Source organism: Triticum aestivum, chromosome 6B (assembly GCF_018294505.1).
Source record: "Triticum aestivum cultivar Chinese Spring chromosome 6B, IWGSC CS RefSeq v2.1, whole genome shotgun sequence".
In the NCBI taxonomy this organism is placed as follows: Eukaryota; Viridiplantae; Streptophyta; class Magnoliopsida; order Poales; family Poaceae; genus Triticum; species Triticum aestivum.
In genome coordinates, this window is record NC_057810.1 from 287,484,329 (window position 1) to 287,501,460 (window position 17,132).

Here is a 17,132-nt window from a genome sequence, read left to right on the forward strand (position 1 = left end):
TCTTTCGATTTCTCAGTGTCCAGATTCTCCAGCAGCCTTGGATAATAGCATTAAGGAGCAATAACTATATCCTCTACAATCATCATAGATGTGTAGTAATCCATTCCTTAAAACTGTCCAAAAATCTCGCTTTGATTCTGTTGGGCAAGGTTTTAACGCCTGATGTCCTACTTCGCCGCGGTTGGGAGAACAACTACTTCTGCCTCCTTTGTGAACGAAGCCTCGAGACCGCGTCAAACTTACTGATTGAGTGTCCTTGGTCTCGTTATTCTTGGCAGAAAATCGCCACGTTGTCCAGCATGCCGGCGCTGTTACCTGACTCATAGGATGGAATGGCTAGTGTTAAAGACTGGCTCTCAGGCTATTTTGGCCGTGCAACAAAAGACAAAAAGAAAGGAACCTTGTCCTTGATCCAGTTGATGTCCTGGGAATTATGGTGAGAGCGGATCAGAAGGATCTTTCAGCAAGAATTCATGGGGAAGGAAGCGTTTGTTCAGAGAGTGAGAGACGAAATTAAGTTATGGAATATGGCCGGAGCGGGTATTCCTTTTGATCCGGGCTGAGTGCCCACGATGGTGTTCCTTTTCGGAAATATTAACGCCCACACGTGTGGGCGTTTGCACATCGCCCACACGCCTCCATCACCACTCATTTTGCCACGTATGAATAGATGACATCAGCAAAAAAATTTGGTTTTCGGCTTAAAAATGTTGTATCTCCTAAATAAAAAAGCGAACTAAAAATCCGTTTTCACCATTAAATCCGTCTCGACGAGATCTTCAAAACTAGACCACATGTTGATATGTTTCGACGAAATTTTTTTTTGCCAGAAGTTGCCACGATGTTTAGACTGCAGTTGCCATAGGGCTTAAACTAAAGTTGCCATGTGGCAATTTTAGTTTGTAGATCATGGCAATTTTAGTATTTTGATGATGGCAACTTCAGTACTTTGACCATGAAAATTATTTTTTGTATGAACCATGGCAATTTTACGTGCATGTATCATGGCAATTTTAGTTTATGGTTCATGGCAAGTCTAGTTTTTTAATTCCCTGTTTTATAAATGTCAAAATTTACTTTTAAATGTAGAAGAAAATAGCTGAAACATATCATGGCAACTTCAGTGTAAACATCATGACAATTCATATGCAATAGACATGACAACTTTTAATCCAAAAAAAATTTCATCAAAACATATCGGCATGGGGATCTAGTTTCGAAGATCTCATCGCGAGGGATTTAATAGTGAAAACGGATTTTCAATCGGATTTTTCGTTTAAGAGATAAAACATTTTAAAAATTGAAAATCTAAAAAGATTCCTGCATGCATGCATGCGATGACGTGACAATTTGTTTACATTAAAAATGTGTGGTGTGTCTTCCTTCCTGCCACACGTATGGCAGTTAGCGCGACCCTTCCTTTTTCCTTCTTTTGTTCCTTCCTGTTGAGCCGCTTGGCGCTGACCCACCTTGGGTTCCCCTGTAGCTCGCTTTTTTTCCTCTACTGATCAATGAATTTGGTAGCTGCACTACCAACATTCAAAAAAAAAATGTGTGTGTGGCTGTGTGCTGCATGCACCCGTGCTAGTGCGTGATGTGAGTGTGCACAACATGTGCTGCGTTTATGTATAAAATAATGTGGCTCCGAATCATTGCACGAAACATCGTGTCTCGTGTGCTCAATTGGCTATCGCACGCGAGTTGCCAAGTCTTCGGTTCGAATCCCCCCACGTCCGCAATTTTTTAGACTCTTCTTTGTTTTCTTTCCTTCATTCATTGACAGGTGGGATCCACATAGGGAGAACGCTGGCACACAATGTGTTTGACCGATCAACTCAGATAAAATACGAAGCTGTACGGCAGGCAGGTCAGCGACCGTATAATCACCTCAACCTGTACAAAGTGACCGTATTGACTAACCTCTTTACGTACAGTGATCAAAGTGAACTCGCGACGCAAGTTCAGGTACCATAGATGAATTTTACTCTTAATTTTAAGCTGAAACAACTGGGTTGAGATAAATGATCTCAGATTTCTGAGTTGAAACATTTTGTCACTCCTATACTCTTAACTCTATCGTAGTGTGAACTGCTACACTCTGAACCAGGGAGAAAAATCGTGATGAGAATTTTTGTGACCCACAAAATTTCAGACATTTTGGAAAATATTTCGTTAATTTCATACCGAAACAGAACCCCAAATTCAAATGAAGTTTTACCAAAATTTGAACAAAATCACTGAAATTTTGCTGGCACAGAGGATAGTGAACTCCAGTAATCTGCTGAACATATTTCGTGACTAATTGCATAAGATAGCGGACAGTTGTTACTGGATGCTTCGGTTACTACAAAAGTTCAGACTAGCAGTGTCATTCATCACCTCAAGTACTACTTAGTACTAGCAATGCCTGTGTTTCTTACTGTTGTAGACTTGTAGTGCCATGACATAGTAATTCCGTTTTTCTACCAACTATGGCGGTCGTTTAACTTCTCCAATATAAAGATACCCTGAATTTATGTGTAGCTAGTATCAAACAGAACCATCAAAATAACTCAAGTCAAAACAATTTTATTGCCTAGGGACATGATCAATGAGATTTATACTCTGAAATCTCCATGAATGTGTCGGTCACCGTCGAAATGATTCGCTTTACTTGCATTTCCAGCTCAAAAATTCACAGTAACATCATGCCTTTCCTTATTTTTGATACTTAAAAACAAGGGCAGGGGCTAACGTTTGCATCAAATCTGGTCCTGCAAGGGGGCGAGGCATTCGGCAGATGACAGGGAAACAAAACACAACAACAATTTTATCTTTCAACTAAATGATCATCGATTCTACGGCGTCTTCAGAATCAGGGGGCCACATCTGCGCTACCCATCTTCTCGCTGATGGTAGAGCCAAAAGATGGCCTCCCTGTAGCAGACAAGGAACTCGGTAGGGTAGCCCTTCAACTTGAGAGGCTTGATTTCCAGGTCCGCAAAACTGAGAGCTGCACCTAGTTTCAGGAAACAATGTGAGCCAAAGCCAAGAGTAACGACCAACAAGACCGGCCGTTGTATTACTTGTGGGCGGTATGCTTACCATTCTCAGACACTAGGTTGTCTAAGGTGAGTGCCTTGATCTGATCAAGATTGAAAATGGAGGGAGTCGGTAGAGGAAAAGGCAGTTCGTTTAGCAGCATCTCCCCTTCCATGTAGGTACAGACCATGGAGACATAGCTTTGAATTGTCTGATCTATTCTCAGTGATGTCTTCAAACAAGGAATCTGTTCACTAGATTCATTTTTACTTGGTAATCAATCCCAAACAGGCCGGATTTCCATCTGGTCTTGACGTTCCTGCTGACGTCAACCTCTCTTGGAATGCAGAGATTGCCATCGATGTCCATACAACCAACATCTTGGATGGCCAGAGTCCCACTAAACTTGATTTCAGAATCAAGCTTCACAACCATAACTGGTCGTACCAATGGAACGCTTATGGTGGTCGAATGGACCAGGTCAAGCAGACCTGGATGCTTGGGCATTGAGACATACCCTCCAGTGCCTGGAGACAGGGCCGAGTGCTTTGACAAAAGGACAGGCTTTCCATCTATTGGGTCTCTGGATACTATGCCGTGCTTTGGATGGGCATGAACTTGCAGTATCGTAGTATCCTGAGATGTCAATTGTACTTCAATGAAGCCACATATGTTTAGGTTGAGTACATGGGCGCACAATATCTCACGGGGCAGTCGCAGACTGATTTCCATGGTCGCCTCAACAGCTCCAGTAAAGATTGCATAGGACACCAGCAAAGAGTTGCTACCAAGACTAATCTCTTTGAGCCTCTGTTGATTATAATACGATCGCCCATCATCCAATCGCATGACAACAGTATCCTTCTTTTTTAAAGCAAGATCATCACCAGCGACAGATTTGTTCCACCGTTTGGGGAAGAACTCGAGGGAACATCCATCTTCCGGTGAGATGGCAACTGATGGTCCAGAAAGGCTCAGAGATTGCTGCATCACAGAAGCATCATATATCAGCTGGATGATAAAACATAGCCCAATATTTAGAAATCTCACTATCTATAAGAAAATAATTACTAGGGGCATGTTTGCGCAGAAAATCATATTCATTTTGAGGACTATATCATTATCCTAAAAAGCTTACCTTATGGACATAATGCGCAGCAAGTTGCATCTGACGACCCAGGTCATTAGAGGATCTCCAATATCCTACTACGTACTTCAGTGAGTTGATGACATGGCTGCCACGCCCTTCATGAACCACGATGCCCCTGAGATCTTTCTTATGACCCGTAAAACGCACATCAAAAATGTGTAAAAGGGTTTGGCCATGTTGCCGCCCTTCCATGGGTGGTTCTTTCAGCTGCTTCTCCTTGTCATCACCATCGCCAGGTGCTGCAGGCGAAGGGGGCGGAAACTGGTTGTCATCACCATCTCCGGCAGGATATTCATCAGGATGTTCACCCTCATCATCAGGATGTTCACCCTCATCATCAGGATGTTCACCATCCTCGTCAGAGTCATCCTGTTTTTTTTCTACTTTGTCGGTGTCGTTGGCCTTTCTGTTGAGAATTAAAGACAGGAATTTTGCTATTGCTTGCACGGTGTGCAGATTCACCTTAATCTTGATAGCATCAATAAATTCAATCTCAGTTTTTTGTTCGGGTCTGTCATACCTCAGCAACACGTCCGACATCTCCTTCCAATGCCATATGGCCTGCATAAGTACCTCAGTGAGAGCTTGGCCTAAAAACCCACCATTGTATATGGCGTTCTCAATCTCTTTAATCCTTGATGGCTCAAACAGCATGAAAGATATGCAGACAATTGCCCGTTGGGCGGCTCTTGGACTACTACACAATGGACACGCCTGGCGATGATTAAGGTCACAACCAAAATAAGAAAGCACATGTATGGAATTCAGAAAGTTTGTCACATCCAGTACAAATTGACAAACAAACTTCAGAATGTCAGTAGTTTCCGATCCCATCTCCTTTTTCAGCAGGCTGATATAATCATAACCAAAGCCCACGTATTTAGCTCTGGGGATTTTGGGAGGGGCCAATTCATCATCCTGAATTCCCATCGTAAGCTCAAACGATTGTCTTTCCTTGTTATCAAAACCTATAATATAACCATTATGCTTCTTTACATGAAGCATTACAGCATCATCTTTCTCGCCCTGCAAGTAGAGATGTAACCATGTATGTGGAACTCCCTGATGCTCAAGTTGAAGAGGCAGCAGACGACATCCTAAAATCTTCTTTTTCTCTGGATGCAGTAGTGTCTCACGAATTTTCGTAATGGTGCCCGGATAATCATCTTGAAGGATGTTGTAGTATAATTTCACTTTTTTTGGTTTCCTGCTTCCGGAGTACAGTAACTTGATTAGTCTTCATTGTAAAGTTAGATAAAAGGTGAAAAAAATAACCAGGTCTTAAACATTAATATGATCAAACCTTTTAAGAAATAAAGGCAAACTGGAGTCTTGACCAATTCGAAAGATCATTTGGTGTAGTTGAAATAACATAATTGGAACTTGTTTGGTCAAGGGAAACTCAATCAAATTCATAACTGTCTCAATATAACCTTTTCCTTCTTTTTTTGTCTAAATATTCAGTTAAGACCATTCCAAGGCTCCTTTTTGCCATGCATAAACTAAACTAACAAGATAAGCACGAAAATCAAAATTTCGATAAAAACGGATACACCCAATAAGTCGAAACTCATTGCCCAAGGGTATAGAGAGACGGTTTCCACATCAAAAAACAACAAAAACGAGCGCAAACACATAATAGCTTATTCGGAATTGTACCCAAGCCCTTCCCATGGGTTCTATACCCGATTCATAACTAGAAAGCTTCTTTGATCCTTCACTAACCGGGGCTAAAAGCCCTGAAATCGAAAATGCCAAAATAGAAATAAGGCTTATGCCTAGATCCCGTGTAAATGGAAATTTCATTGATAAGACCTCCTCAATTGTAGCCAATATTTTTATTGAGAATAATTCCGACAACCTCAGGAGAAAAAAAGGCATCTACTTATTATAGAGATGGTGCGATTTGACTCTTTTTTTGTGCCTTTTTTTGGCCCTACCTATAACTCAGTCTTACGAAAAAGAGAAGGGGTTGGTAAGTTACAAAAAAATCTCCAACTTTTGGACAAGCTACAGTTCATACAGATCGAGAGTTAATTACCATTTTGCAAGTGTTTCCTTATAGGCATCATTAAGCTCTTCAATCATGCTATCTAGTTCAGCATTAAATTCATCAGGAACGTAAGCTTTTGATTTCTTCTTTTGATGAACAGCATTAGTAGAATTGAACCTTTGGCGTACCATGTCACATTGTTCGTTGAACTGCAGAACAAACAACATTATGATCAACTAAAATATATTGTCATATCCCAGCATTAATACAGAAATTCCAAATTAAACTGAATTTTTTGTGGTTGTTCTAATACCTTTGTCTTTGCTGGTTGCGGAATCGCAGAATATAATATAACATCAGGAGAGACAAATTTGGTATATGCCTTGAACATGGTTTTAAGCTTATCAATCTTTCTCTGTTTTGTGTCATGCCCATTCTTCCGTTCAATGAAACATTTTATAACCTGCATAAAGAACAATACATATTCATCACCATTGTAGATATTTTTACCAATAAGACATAATGAGATGAAACAAATTAGATAGGAGATTGAAAAGGACAGACCGGCTCAATGTCATTTGAGAAAATGCGAACATATGTTTCATAAGCATCCAAGCCACCACCATCCAACACATCTTTCAAGTACTTTGTTACTTGCTCATCCAATAACTTGAAGAAACTTAAATTCCCTAACATGGAACTCTCCTGGATGTTAAGGAAATCCGGGAGCTGCAAATAAGAACTCATATGAGCATTTCTATATATTCCACAAAAAAATGAAGAAAAAATATATCATGCAAACCTTTTTCATGTGAGAAATCATATCTTCTATTGTTTTTGGCAACAACATCTTGCACTCTTTAAGATGGGCATCATTGATCTCTTGAGTCATCAATTCGACTCTACCATCAACAGTACCAGCAATGGAAACCTCGGTCCTTTCATCCTAAAATATGATAATTAATTAACTTTCTTCCATAAGCAATAGGTAAAAAAAATATTTACGTTTACTGTAGCTAAAATCATTTTTGTTCCTATCTAGAGATAGGCCCATAGATGACATTTTTGACAAAATAAATTGGCAATAAAAGGCACATTGCGCAACAGAGATATATTTGAAGACTTAATTATCATCTATGCACAGAGTACCCAACGAAATGTATGAAGGAAGCTATAAATTAAATAGTCCCCCGCATATATACTTTAACCAAATTGAGATCTGCCATTTGAATACCACACTGAAAGCAGACACAAAACTTGGCATTGGATGCATTTCTCATTTTATACCTTTATTGATAAAGCCCATTTGTCTTTGACCTGCATATGATGAAAAATTATTTCAAATGATTTGCGATGCTAAACGTGTGTAAAATTAGAAATCTAGAAGAGTTCCTCATACCTGCCATTCTAAAAGCTTTTTCATGTTGTATTTACTCCTCTCATCTTCACTGGAGCATGCAAGAAACTTTTTGCTTTGAATGGCGCAATTTTGGGCACAGCCCACTGCAACTCCCACTGATAGACCTTCATATGTGGTGCCGGTTAATACTCCTGGTGTCATGTTAAAAACTTCTTGAACACAGTCATATATAGGAGAAATGTGTGATCCAGGTCCAGTAATGAAAACAGCACTGAATTTTCTGTTATCTTTGTCAATAGCCTTCTGAAGTAATCCCTTCATTCGCTGCACGAAAGGATTACATATGCATTTGAACTCTGCTTCTGTGATTTTTTCACTACGAAACATCAGTTGGCCCAATTCCTCATCATTATTTCTTTGTTTTTTTAACCGAACCTGCTTATTCTGTATCATGAGATTTAGACAATCCTCTTGCAGATTAGCAGTGCTCTGGCCATTCTCTTTGAAATATTTCACAAGAGTATTAAGGAAATCTTTCTGACTGAGCAAGAGGTCATACGAATATGACAAGACTTCAAGTATTCGCTTAGCTTGGGGTCGAGGAGCAGCAGTCTGGGATTGTTTCGGATCAGGCTTTGCTCGCTTCTCCAAAACAACTATGCAAACCTGCATGGCAGAATCAGTCACATCGACAAAAGCAACCTTTTGTTCTTGATCACTCCCTCCTCCACGTACTGCATGCATCAAAGCAATCGCTGTGGTCGCACTGAATACTGAAACATTCAGGCCGGCGATATCAGCGGCCTGAAGCACAGCTATCTGCTGGGATTTGGTGAAATAGCCAGGGATGCCAATGCAGAACTCATCAACGATAGCATCCATATCAACAGCTGCCTCTGCCATAGCTTTAAAATCTGATAATAACATTGCTAAAATGTGTGTCGGAGTGAATTGGTATTCCTTTCCAAAGATTGGAATATCCACATGAAGGAGCTTAGTTATGCGATCCAGAGTGAGCAAAGAAAGCAGATCCGGATCAGATCGGAGATCAGATAAATTTTTCCCAATAACCTTCATAATATTGGAAAAGTGTTTCTCCTGCTTATTAGCAACTTTCCCAATCAACCTTTGATATTTTATTGTTGTAAGAGTCTCTGTGATGTTCACCATTCGAGATTGTACTTTATCTGCGGGTATCATGGCCATGCTGAAGACATCACTGTTCAGATCAATTCCCACCACACACCTTTTAGCATCTGCAGACAAATTGAAACATGAGTTGTTGTTTAGTATTAAAAGCAAGAAATACACAAACAAGTATTAAAAATACCTACGGTGTTACCAGACATTTTAAAACTCTACTACTATTGTTTACCTAATTGCTCTCTCCCTCACCTGCCCCGCTACCTTACTTATGTTGTAACGATCCCGGCGGTTGCAATAGCATCACTAAATTCTTGCTGCTAGAGATAGTAACCCTTAATTACTGATGAATTTGTATGCTACAAGTATTTTGTACAGTCTAGTATTTTGTTTCTTATACGACGCATGTAATAAATAAAGAGCATTTTGAACAGTATGAGCCTACACATTTATACAAGCAACAGAGCAGGACATGAATTTGTATACGGAAGGTCGCAATGGTGGTACAAAATTTTCTTTAGAAGGTTGTGTGTTCGAGACCACAATCCTGAAATTTTCCGTAGCGAACAGGGAGTTACGAATGGAGTGAATTAACTTAACTTTGTACGCTCTAGTATTTTGTTTCTTATACGACACACATAATAATAAATAAAGAGCACTTTGAATAGTATGAGCTTGCACATTTATAGAAGTAACAGAGCAGGAGAGGATAATAACATTCAAAAGTACTTGCTATCTACTCCCTCTGTAAACTAATATAAGAGCGTTTAGGTCACTACTTTAGTGTTCTAAATGCTCTTATATTAGTTTACGGAGGGAATAACTATCTTTAAGGGTGCTCCGTCGTTCCTGGCTAGGAATTTTTTGGCATTCTACTAAATTTTGGATTCCTATGTGTTGTCGTTCATTTGCTCACATATTGAACTTCTACTCAATGCTGTACAGTTCAATAGTTTGTGTGTTATCTCTTGGGGATGATTTTAATAGTCAATAGTCGCAATTGGAAGGACAAACCTTTGGAAATTTGGTGTTTGCTTGTGGATATGTCATGCTAGTCCCTACTAAGGTAGAGTTTTTTGTTTGTTTTACAGAGTGTACTACTCATTGGTCATTACTGAGTGAACTGATCCCTACAATTTGCTATTATGTTAGTGCTATTTCAATATGCAACGACCAACATTACTATATACTCCCTCCGTTCCTAAATATAAGTCTTTTAGATATTTCAATATGGATTACATACAAAGCAAAATGAGTGAATCTACACTGTAAACTACGTCTATATACATCCGTATGTAATCCATATTGAAATCTCTAAAAAGACTTATATTTAGGAAATGGAGGGAGTACTAGTTAAAGAAGCCAACATTACTATATACTCCCTCCGTCCGGAATTACTTATCGCGAAAAAAGATAAAAATGGATGTATCTAAAACTAAAATATGTCTATATACATCCATTTCTCCGACAAGTAATTCCGGACGGAGGGAGTAGTTATTTTTAATTCAGGGAGTTACTATGAATGGAGTGAATTAACTTTACTCTATACGCTCTAGTATTTTGTTTCTTATACGACACACATAATACATAAAGAGCACTTCGAATAGTATGAGCCTACATCATTTATAGAAGCAACAGAGCAGGAGCGGATAATAACATTCAATTAGTTTAGAAGGTATTTTACTACCTAGAGTACTTGCTATCTAACTATCTTTAAGGGTGCTCAGTCGTTCCTGCCTTGGAATTTTTTGGCATTCTACTAAATTTTAGATTCCTATGTGTTGTCATTCATTTTCTCACATATTGAACTTCTACTCAATACTGTACAGTTCAACAATTATCGCTTGGCGGATGATTTTAATAGTCAATAGTTGAAATCGAAAGGGCAAACCTTTGGAAATTTGGTGTTTGCTTGTGGATATGTCATGTAATCAGGTAGAGTTTTTTGTTTGTTTTACAGAGTACTACTCATTGGTCATTACTGAGTGAATTGATCCCTACAATTTGCTACTCCCCCCGTCCCGAATTACTCGTCGCAGAAATGGATGTATCTAGACGTATTTTTAGTTCTAGATACATCCATTTCTGCGACAAGTAATTCTGAACAGAGGGAGTATGATGTTAGTGCTATTTCAATATGTAACGGCCACCATTACTATATACCTGCTAGTTAAAGAGGCCAACATTACTATATAGTTATTTTTAATTCAGCACGTAACAGCCAACATTATTATATAGCTATTTTTAATTTCAGCAGTGATATACACCACACATAAAATAGAAGTTACATTTTGCCATAGCTTGTGCTATGAAACCATATGATAAACCTTGATAAGTTATTACATACAATGTTCTACATCATCACATTATTCAAATAAAAGACTTCTGTTCAACAAACTATTGTTTTGCAATAGAACAAAAATATGACTGCGTAACTTTCTCTACGGACAGAAATAAAGGATATGCGGCATCCACAGGTGAATTTGATCATATGTCCCTTTTTCTTTGCACTTTGATAATTCGCTACCTTCCTGTGTGGCAAATTAGCAAATTATCAAAGTGCAAAGTAAAACAGGGCAAATGATCAAATCCCCACATCCACATGGTTTAGACAAGGGACTGAAATGGCTTGCAATGTCCCTCAATACTCCCCCAGCCATCACAGCCACTGATTTTGCTTTTCATGCTTTCCTCAAGGTAGAAACCTGCACCATGAATTACGTGCTTTGTGTCTGACTATGTGTGTATGTCTGTATGACATCCATGTAGCTAACCAATATTGTGCTGTTTCTAGATAGCTAGTTTTGAACCTCACGAGAAATATGGATTGCAGTTCATGAAAATTCTAGATGCAATATCACGACACTTTATACCAGCTTTCAAAGAACAAGGCTCAAAAGTTCAGCCAGAGGCTACCAATTTACAAAATTATCTGAATGACAAATTTTATGAAGGGGAGCCTTGGCGCAGTGGTAAAGCTGCTGCCTTGTGACCATGAGGTCACGGGTTCAAGTCCTGGAAACAGACTCTTACAGAAATGTTGGAAAGACTGTGTACAATAGACCCAAAGTGGTTGGACCCTTCCCCGGACCCTGCGCAAGTGGGAGCTACATGCACCGGGCTGCCCTTTTTATCTGAATGACAAATTTTATCCGGAGGAGCCAGAAGGGTGGCACCAAGCCCAGCAGCTTCTATCAAAAGTATTTGTGTGAGGATTAACACCTGATCGGCACGGAGCTACTGATTAGCCACGGCAATTGCCAACTGGTGCTCTTGTTTCGTCGAGGGAGTAAGCTTCACAGTTTTAACTTATGGAGAATGCCAAAATCGTGTTGGAGATTATTTTAGATGGACTTCAGGTTGGTAAATTAGAATATAGAAGTGTCACTTTCCCTTAGCTAATTGTAGAGATGGGTACAAGATGGGGATAAAGCTACGGCTAAAAGCCTAAAACCTCCTTCCAATAGGAAGCAAGAAAATGGAATGGCCAGCCTCGCACGCCACTCGCTGGCGCCTCCCTCCCCAGCAGCCCCGGCGCATTCCTCGTCCCATTCCTGTTACTTGCATCCCTGCCTGCTCCCTACAAAGGTCCTACTGCTTACTCCCGTTTCCTTGTGGATTTTCTATTCCCTGGGCTATTGGTGGTTGTGTGCATACAGAGCTAAAGTGGGGTGGTAAAGATGGGGGCGGCAGTGGGAGGCAGGAGGGGAGAGGTGAGGAGGAGGCGAGGCAGGCCAAGGAGATGGCATCCGCAAGTATCTAATAACCCTGAAAATATGCATAAGTGGATGGCAGTTTGAACTAGAATTGAATTATTACAATCACATGTAGAAAGGAGAACAGCACAGAGTGATGAGTAATTATGAACCAGCTTCAAGTAATATCTTTGTCAGTACACTTTTGTTGTAATTTGACAACTTTACAAATATGGTTCCGACTGTCGATCTAACAAATACATGGTCCATAACATGATAGTTTAATGCAAGCAAAGATAAACTAGTGAGCCATTATTTCATAAAAACTAGATAGGGAACACAGCTGATGTTCATCATAACATACCCGATTTAAGCGCAGCAACTAGTCCAGTAAAAGAACCAGCATCTTCCTGGGCCACGCTCCCAGAAGTTGATGCAATGGGATTGGTAGCAGTAAAGTTGCCTGCAATGATTAAAAAAATGTAAGAACAGTGGAATACAAATTGTTGGTGTCATTTACAATGATTACTGGAATAAATAATAATCAATTATTGTTATTTGAATTTTCTCAGGGATTAAAAAAATTTGGACAACTCGTTTGAATTTCTTCAGCCTGGTTTAAAAACATTCTGAGGAATGGATAAACAAGCCCTCTTTCTCTCTCATTTTTTCAGTCACCCATCTTCCTCCACACGAAACCGGAACAGAACAGCCGGCGAAAACCCAAACTAATCCTTCCAAATTGTTGCCCTTAACAATTGAACAGCTTGTATCCATTTTTTATTCCCATAAAAAAACTTGGTGCCCTTAAATTCATGAATTTCTGAGTTTGTCCTAAGTCAAACACCTTTTAATGTACAGTGTAACATGTAAAATCATAAATTTGGTTTGATTTCTATTAAATAGTATTCATGGTAAACAGAAGAACTTGCCAAAGTAAATGGCCGTTGTTCAAGTCAGTAGGTCGAAACATAACAAAGTAAGTTTAATTAGGTTCATCATAGATAGTTTGATGACGTCATATAGATGCAACGTCAATTACAACTTGCACGCACAGTCGAGTGTGATCATGCAGGATTGCTTAGCTAACTTATCCCTGTTTACAGAGGTTGACAGCGTTTAGCATGGACCAGGGTAAAAATAATTTAGCTAGTTTGTAGGTTTCACAATCTAACAAATACTTGGTCCATAACATTATTTGATAATTTTATTTCAAGCAAGGATTAACTAGCGAGCCGTTATTTCGTAAAAGCTAAATATCATTGTGAAAGCGAACATAGTTTTTTTAGATGAAAACCAAACACAGTTAACGTTAACTGTAATGCAAGTTTGTTGCACAAAAAAATTAATGCATGTTATCTGTTAAGTGAAGTTAGAGTTGTACCCCTGTCTTAGCCCAACAGCTACCTTCGCCATGCTCCCAGAAGTGATCGCAGAAGATGCCCCAAGGGAATCCACCGTTGAAGATTTGCCTGCAATGATATAAAAAATGTAAGAACAGTGGAATGCAAATTGCTCGTGTCATTTTATCAATGATCATCGGGCAGAGTCAGGTGGCTTGATGGTCACATGATTTGTTTCACTAGATGCCCGGTGGTCGTTACAAAACAGATAGAGGGTTCTCTGTAAAACAGCAATTAACAGAGAAATAACTCGGCCTAAACGGAAACTGGGCCGAAACAGAGACTGCTGCCCAACTAACCTACGCGCATCTCGTTATACAGCGCCACCAGGCGAACAAACCTATCCTACGCTCCGCTGACCAACATGGAAGAGAGAGAGAGAGAGAGAGAGAGAGAGAGAGAGAGAGAGAGGAGCTGGGGCGTCTCACCAGAGGGGCCTTGGAATGGCTGGGGACGGCTGGAGAAGGCACGGCCCACGAGCGAGCGGCGGTTGGGCGGGGCTGCGGACGATGCTGGCCCACGTGGCTGGATCGGCAGCGAGCAGGGCGATGCGGGGCGGCCGCCGACGCGAGGGAAGGCTGCAGCGGCGCAGCTGCCCGGGGTCGGAGCAGATGGCCGGCTCGGTGGCGGTCCGCGGCGGATCCAGGCGGCGGAGAAGGTGCAGATCCGGCGCTGGCGGCCGGAGAAGGTGCAGATCCGGCGCAGCGGAGCTCAAATCGGTCAGCGCCGGACGCGCGGGACGGCGGCTCCTCTCGCCAGAGTCAGGGCGGAGCTTGCGGGTTCCTGCAGGGCGGCGGCGGCGTCTGAGAGAGCCAAGAGAGAGGGAAGAAGGAAGAAGGAGAGGGCTGGCGGTGGTCCTTACCGGTGTCGGCGGAGCAGTTGCTTCCGCGAGGCAACTCGCCCAGAATCCAGGAGGCGCTCGGGAGCTCGGGTGAGCGCGAGGCGCGCGGCTCGAGCGGATGGGCTTGGAGCGCTCGAGAGGGCTAGAACCGGGCTTCCGCGGGCCGTGGCTGGCCGGGGATGAACTGGGAGTCTGGGACGCGTCAAACCGTCAGATCTGGATCGTCCGTGCTTTGACCAGATGAAGGTGGGCCGGCTACGAGAAAAACCTGTTTTTTTTTAACCCCAACACCGTAGAACAATTGTTCTATGGTAAATATATTAAAAAGAAATGGTACAAATCTCAGAGGGGGCCAACGTTTTCTTTTGAGGCTCAGCCAATGCTGATCTAGGAAAAGAAAACATCATATTACATGTTATTGCTTAACCATAGATTGAAACTTATTCTTAATTCTACGACGAAGGAGACTGAAATTCTGTTTAAGATGAAATCCCCACGATTGAATGGTGTGAGGGAGAGACCTGAAAACTTTCCCATTTCTCTGAATCCAGATGTTCCAGCAGCCCAACAGAACTATTTCCGCAGCAAAAGGTTTTGGCAAGCATCTCATTGCAAGAATGGTGTCCTCATATACTGATGTTCCTCTCTGTCTGCCAGGAATTAGAGAATTCCCGCAGTGATGAGCAAAATTTTTGGAGGACAAGATTGAAATAGAAAAGGCATGGGATTGTGGGGAAGGTTGGAGTGGAATTGAGAAAAACAACAAAAATAAAATAGGAGGCCTCAAATAAATTTCTGAAAATGTTCCTAGTTTTTAGGATGCTCTAGATTATATAAGAACATGATCGCATGATGCCAAGATGCAATGCAAAAATAACATAGAATAAAGAATATTATAATAATAACTGAAATAATTGGAGCGGCGTTGGGTGGTGAGGAGGAGGAATGGCAACGTGTGGATAAGGGGGGAGGTGAGATAGCTCTCGGTGGGGGTGCCTGTTGCTACTGCTTTTTTTAATCAACTGGTGTTGTGTTGCACCGACTGGAAGTTGTTGGATGCTTTCTTTAAATCAATTGTTGTTTGTAGCACCGATTACATTTTTTCCAAATGAGCACCAATTATAATTACTTGTTGTTTATTGTTACAGTCATAGTTTAATATTCATGCCCACCCCATTTTACGAATACATTATCACATATAATAATTAAAAGTTAGGGAAATATTGGGAAGATATGTTTATTAAGGGACACAATATTTGGTGCTCGCGGGTACTTGCTGACCATCAAGATATTTAGTCCCAAAGCAGATGCATGGTTGTCTCCTCTGCTTGTAGGTTGCAATTTGGACAGAAAGGGTCATCTAGGTGCATTCCCTTTCTACCAAGAAGCGGTCTGGTGTTGATTCTACAATGTGCCACCAGCTAGAAGAAAAATTTGTGCTTTAGCCTACTAGAACTACTCCAGATGATATGAAAGATTGGGTGCTCTTCTTTATGCTCCACCATTTGGTTGTAGATATGAATAGCATAAGTTTTACCAACAGATCCCCTGATTGTCCAACTATCATTTCTATGAAGATGTAACTGTGGAACCAGTTTAGCCAGTTGATTAAATTGGTCAAGGGAGGTGGAAATGATATGTCCAATCATGGTTTTCCAAAAAGTGATGCATAGTTTGATCCTCATTGATGGCAAAGGAGTATAGATGTGGAAGAGCTTGTTGCAAAGTTGTATCTTGCCATTTGTCTTTCCAGAACAGAACAGAGTGCCCAGATCCAATGGTGCAGCTGCTCAAAAGCTTAATCTCTCCATGAGTGAGATGTGAGTCTTCCACCAGAAGGAGCCCTCAACCTTACCCCTTGGTGCCTCTGTTTGATAATATTTCTCCCAAATGAGATTTACCCAAGGGATATCATCTTTGTTGAAGAATTTGAGTAGATTTTTCACGAGCAAAGCTTTATTGTGGAGAGCAATATCCAAAATACCCAGGCCTCCATACTTTTTTGGCTGACAGACTTTTGACCAGGCAATCAGAGTTGTTCCACTGTCCTCCATGCCAAATTTTCTCCAAAGAAAGTTCCTCAAATACTTAATTATCTGATCCATTACACCCATAGGTAGTGCCAAGGTGCACATGAAGAAGATTGGCAAGGCAGCAAAGACAGACTTAATAAGAATTAATCTGCCATCATAAGAGAGCATAGTTGAACATCTTGTGAGCCTTCTTTCTATCCTTCACATCATGGGATTAAAATCCTCAATCTTTGGCTTAGTAGTTCCCAGAGGTAGGCCAAGGTAAGTGAATGGAAATTGACCCTGCTTGCATCCCATGATATTAAGAAGGATATCCATATGTGCATCTGTCACATTTATGGGCACCATGAAGGATTTTTCATAATTTACTTTAAGCCCAGTAGACTCAGAGTAATGCAAGATAAGGTTTTTGACATGAGACAATTGTCTGGCATCAGCGGGAAGCACTAAAATTGTGTCATCAGCATACTGAATGACAGGGAAATCAAGGCAA

General features: G+C 40.8%; 1 protein-coding gene across 2 annotated transcripts; it reads right to left on the reverse strand.

Moving 5' to 3' along the window:
• Positions 1 to 2,548: 2,548 nt before the first annotated feature.
• Positions 2,549 to 14,796, reverse strand: LOC123136963 (uncharacterized). 2 transcript variants are annotated; one of them, XM_044556490.1, is made up of 13 exons: positions 14,628 to 14,796; positions 14,194 to 14,548; positions 13,747 to 13,834; positions 12,727 to 12,825; positions 7,564 to 8,780; positions 7,452 to 7,481; positions 6,967 to 7,110; positions 6,729 to 6,893; positions 6,478 to 6,627; positions 6,213 to 6,373; positions 4,160 to 5,378; positions 3,085 to 4,005; positions 2,549 to 2,992 (listed from the first exon to the last, which is right to left on the reverse strand). In XM_044556490.1, the coding sequence occupies exons 5-12, from the start codon at positions 8,728 to 8,730 to the stop codon at positions 3,256 to 3,258; spliced, it is 3,786 nt and encodes a 1,261-aa protein (XP_044412425.1). In that variant the 5' UTR covers positions 8,731 to 8,780; positions 12,727 to 12,825; positions 13,747 to 13,834; positions 14,194 to 14,548; positions 14,628 to 14,796; the 3' UTR covers positions 2,549 to 2,992; positions 3,085 to 3,255. The 2 variants fall into 2 exon arrangements, with proteins under 2 accessions (XP_044412425.1, XP_044412424.1); XM_044556489.1 differs by having other exon boundaries at positions 2,549 to 2,998.
• Positions 14,797 to 17,132: the final 2,336 nt, after the last annotated feature.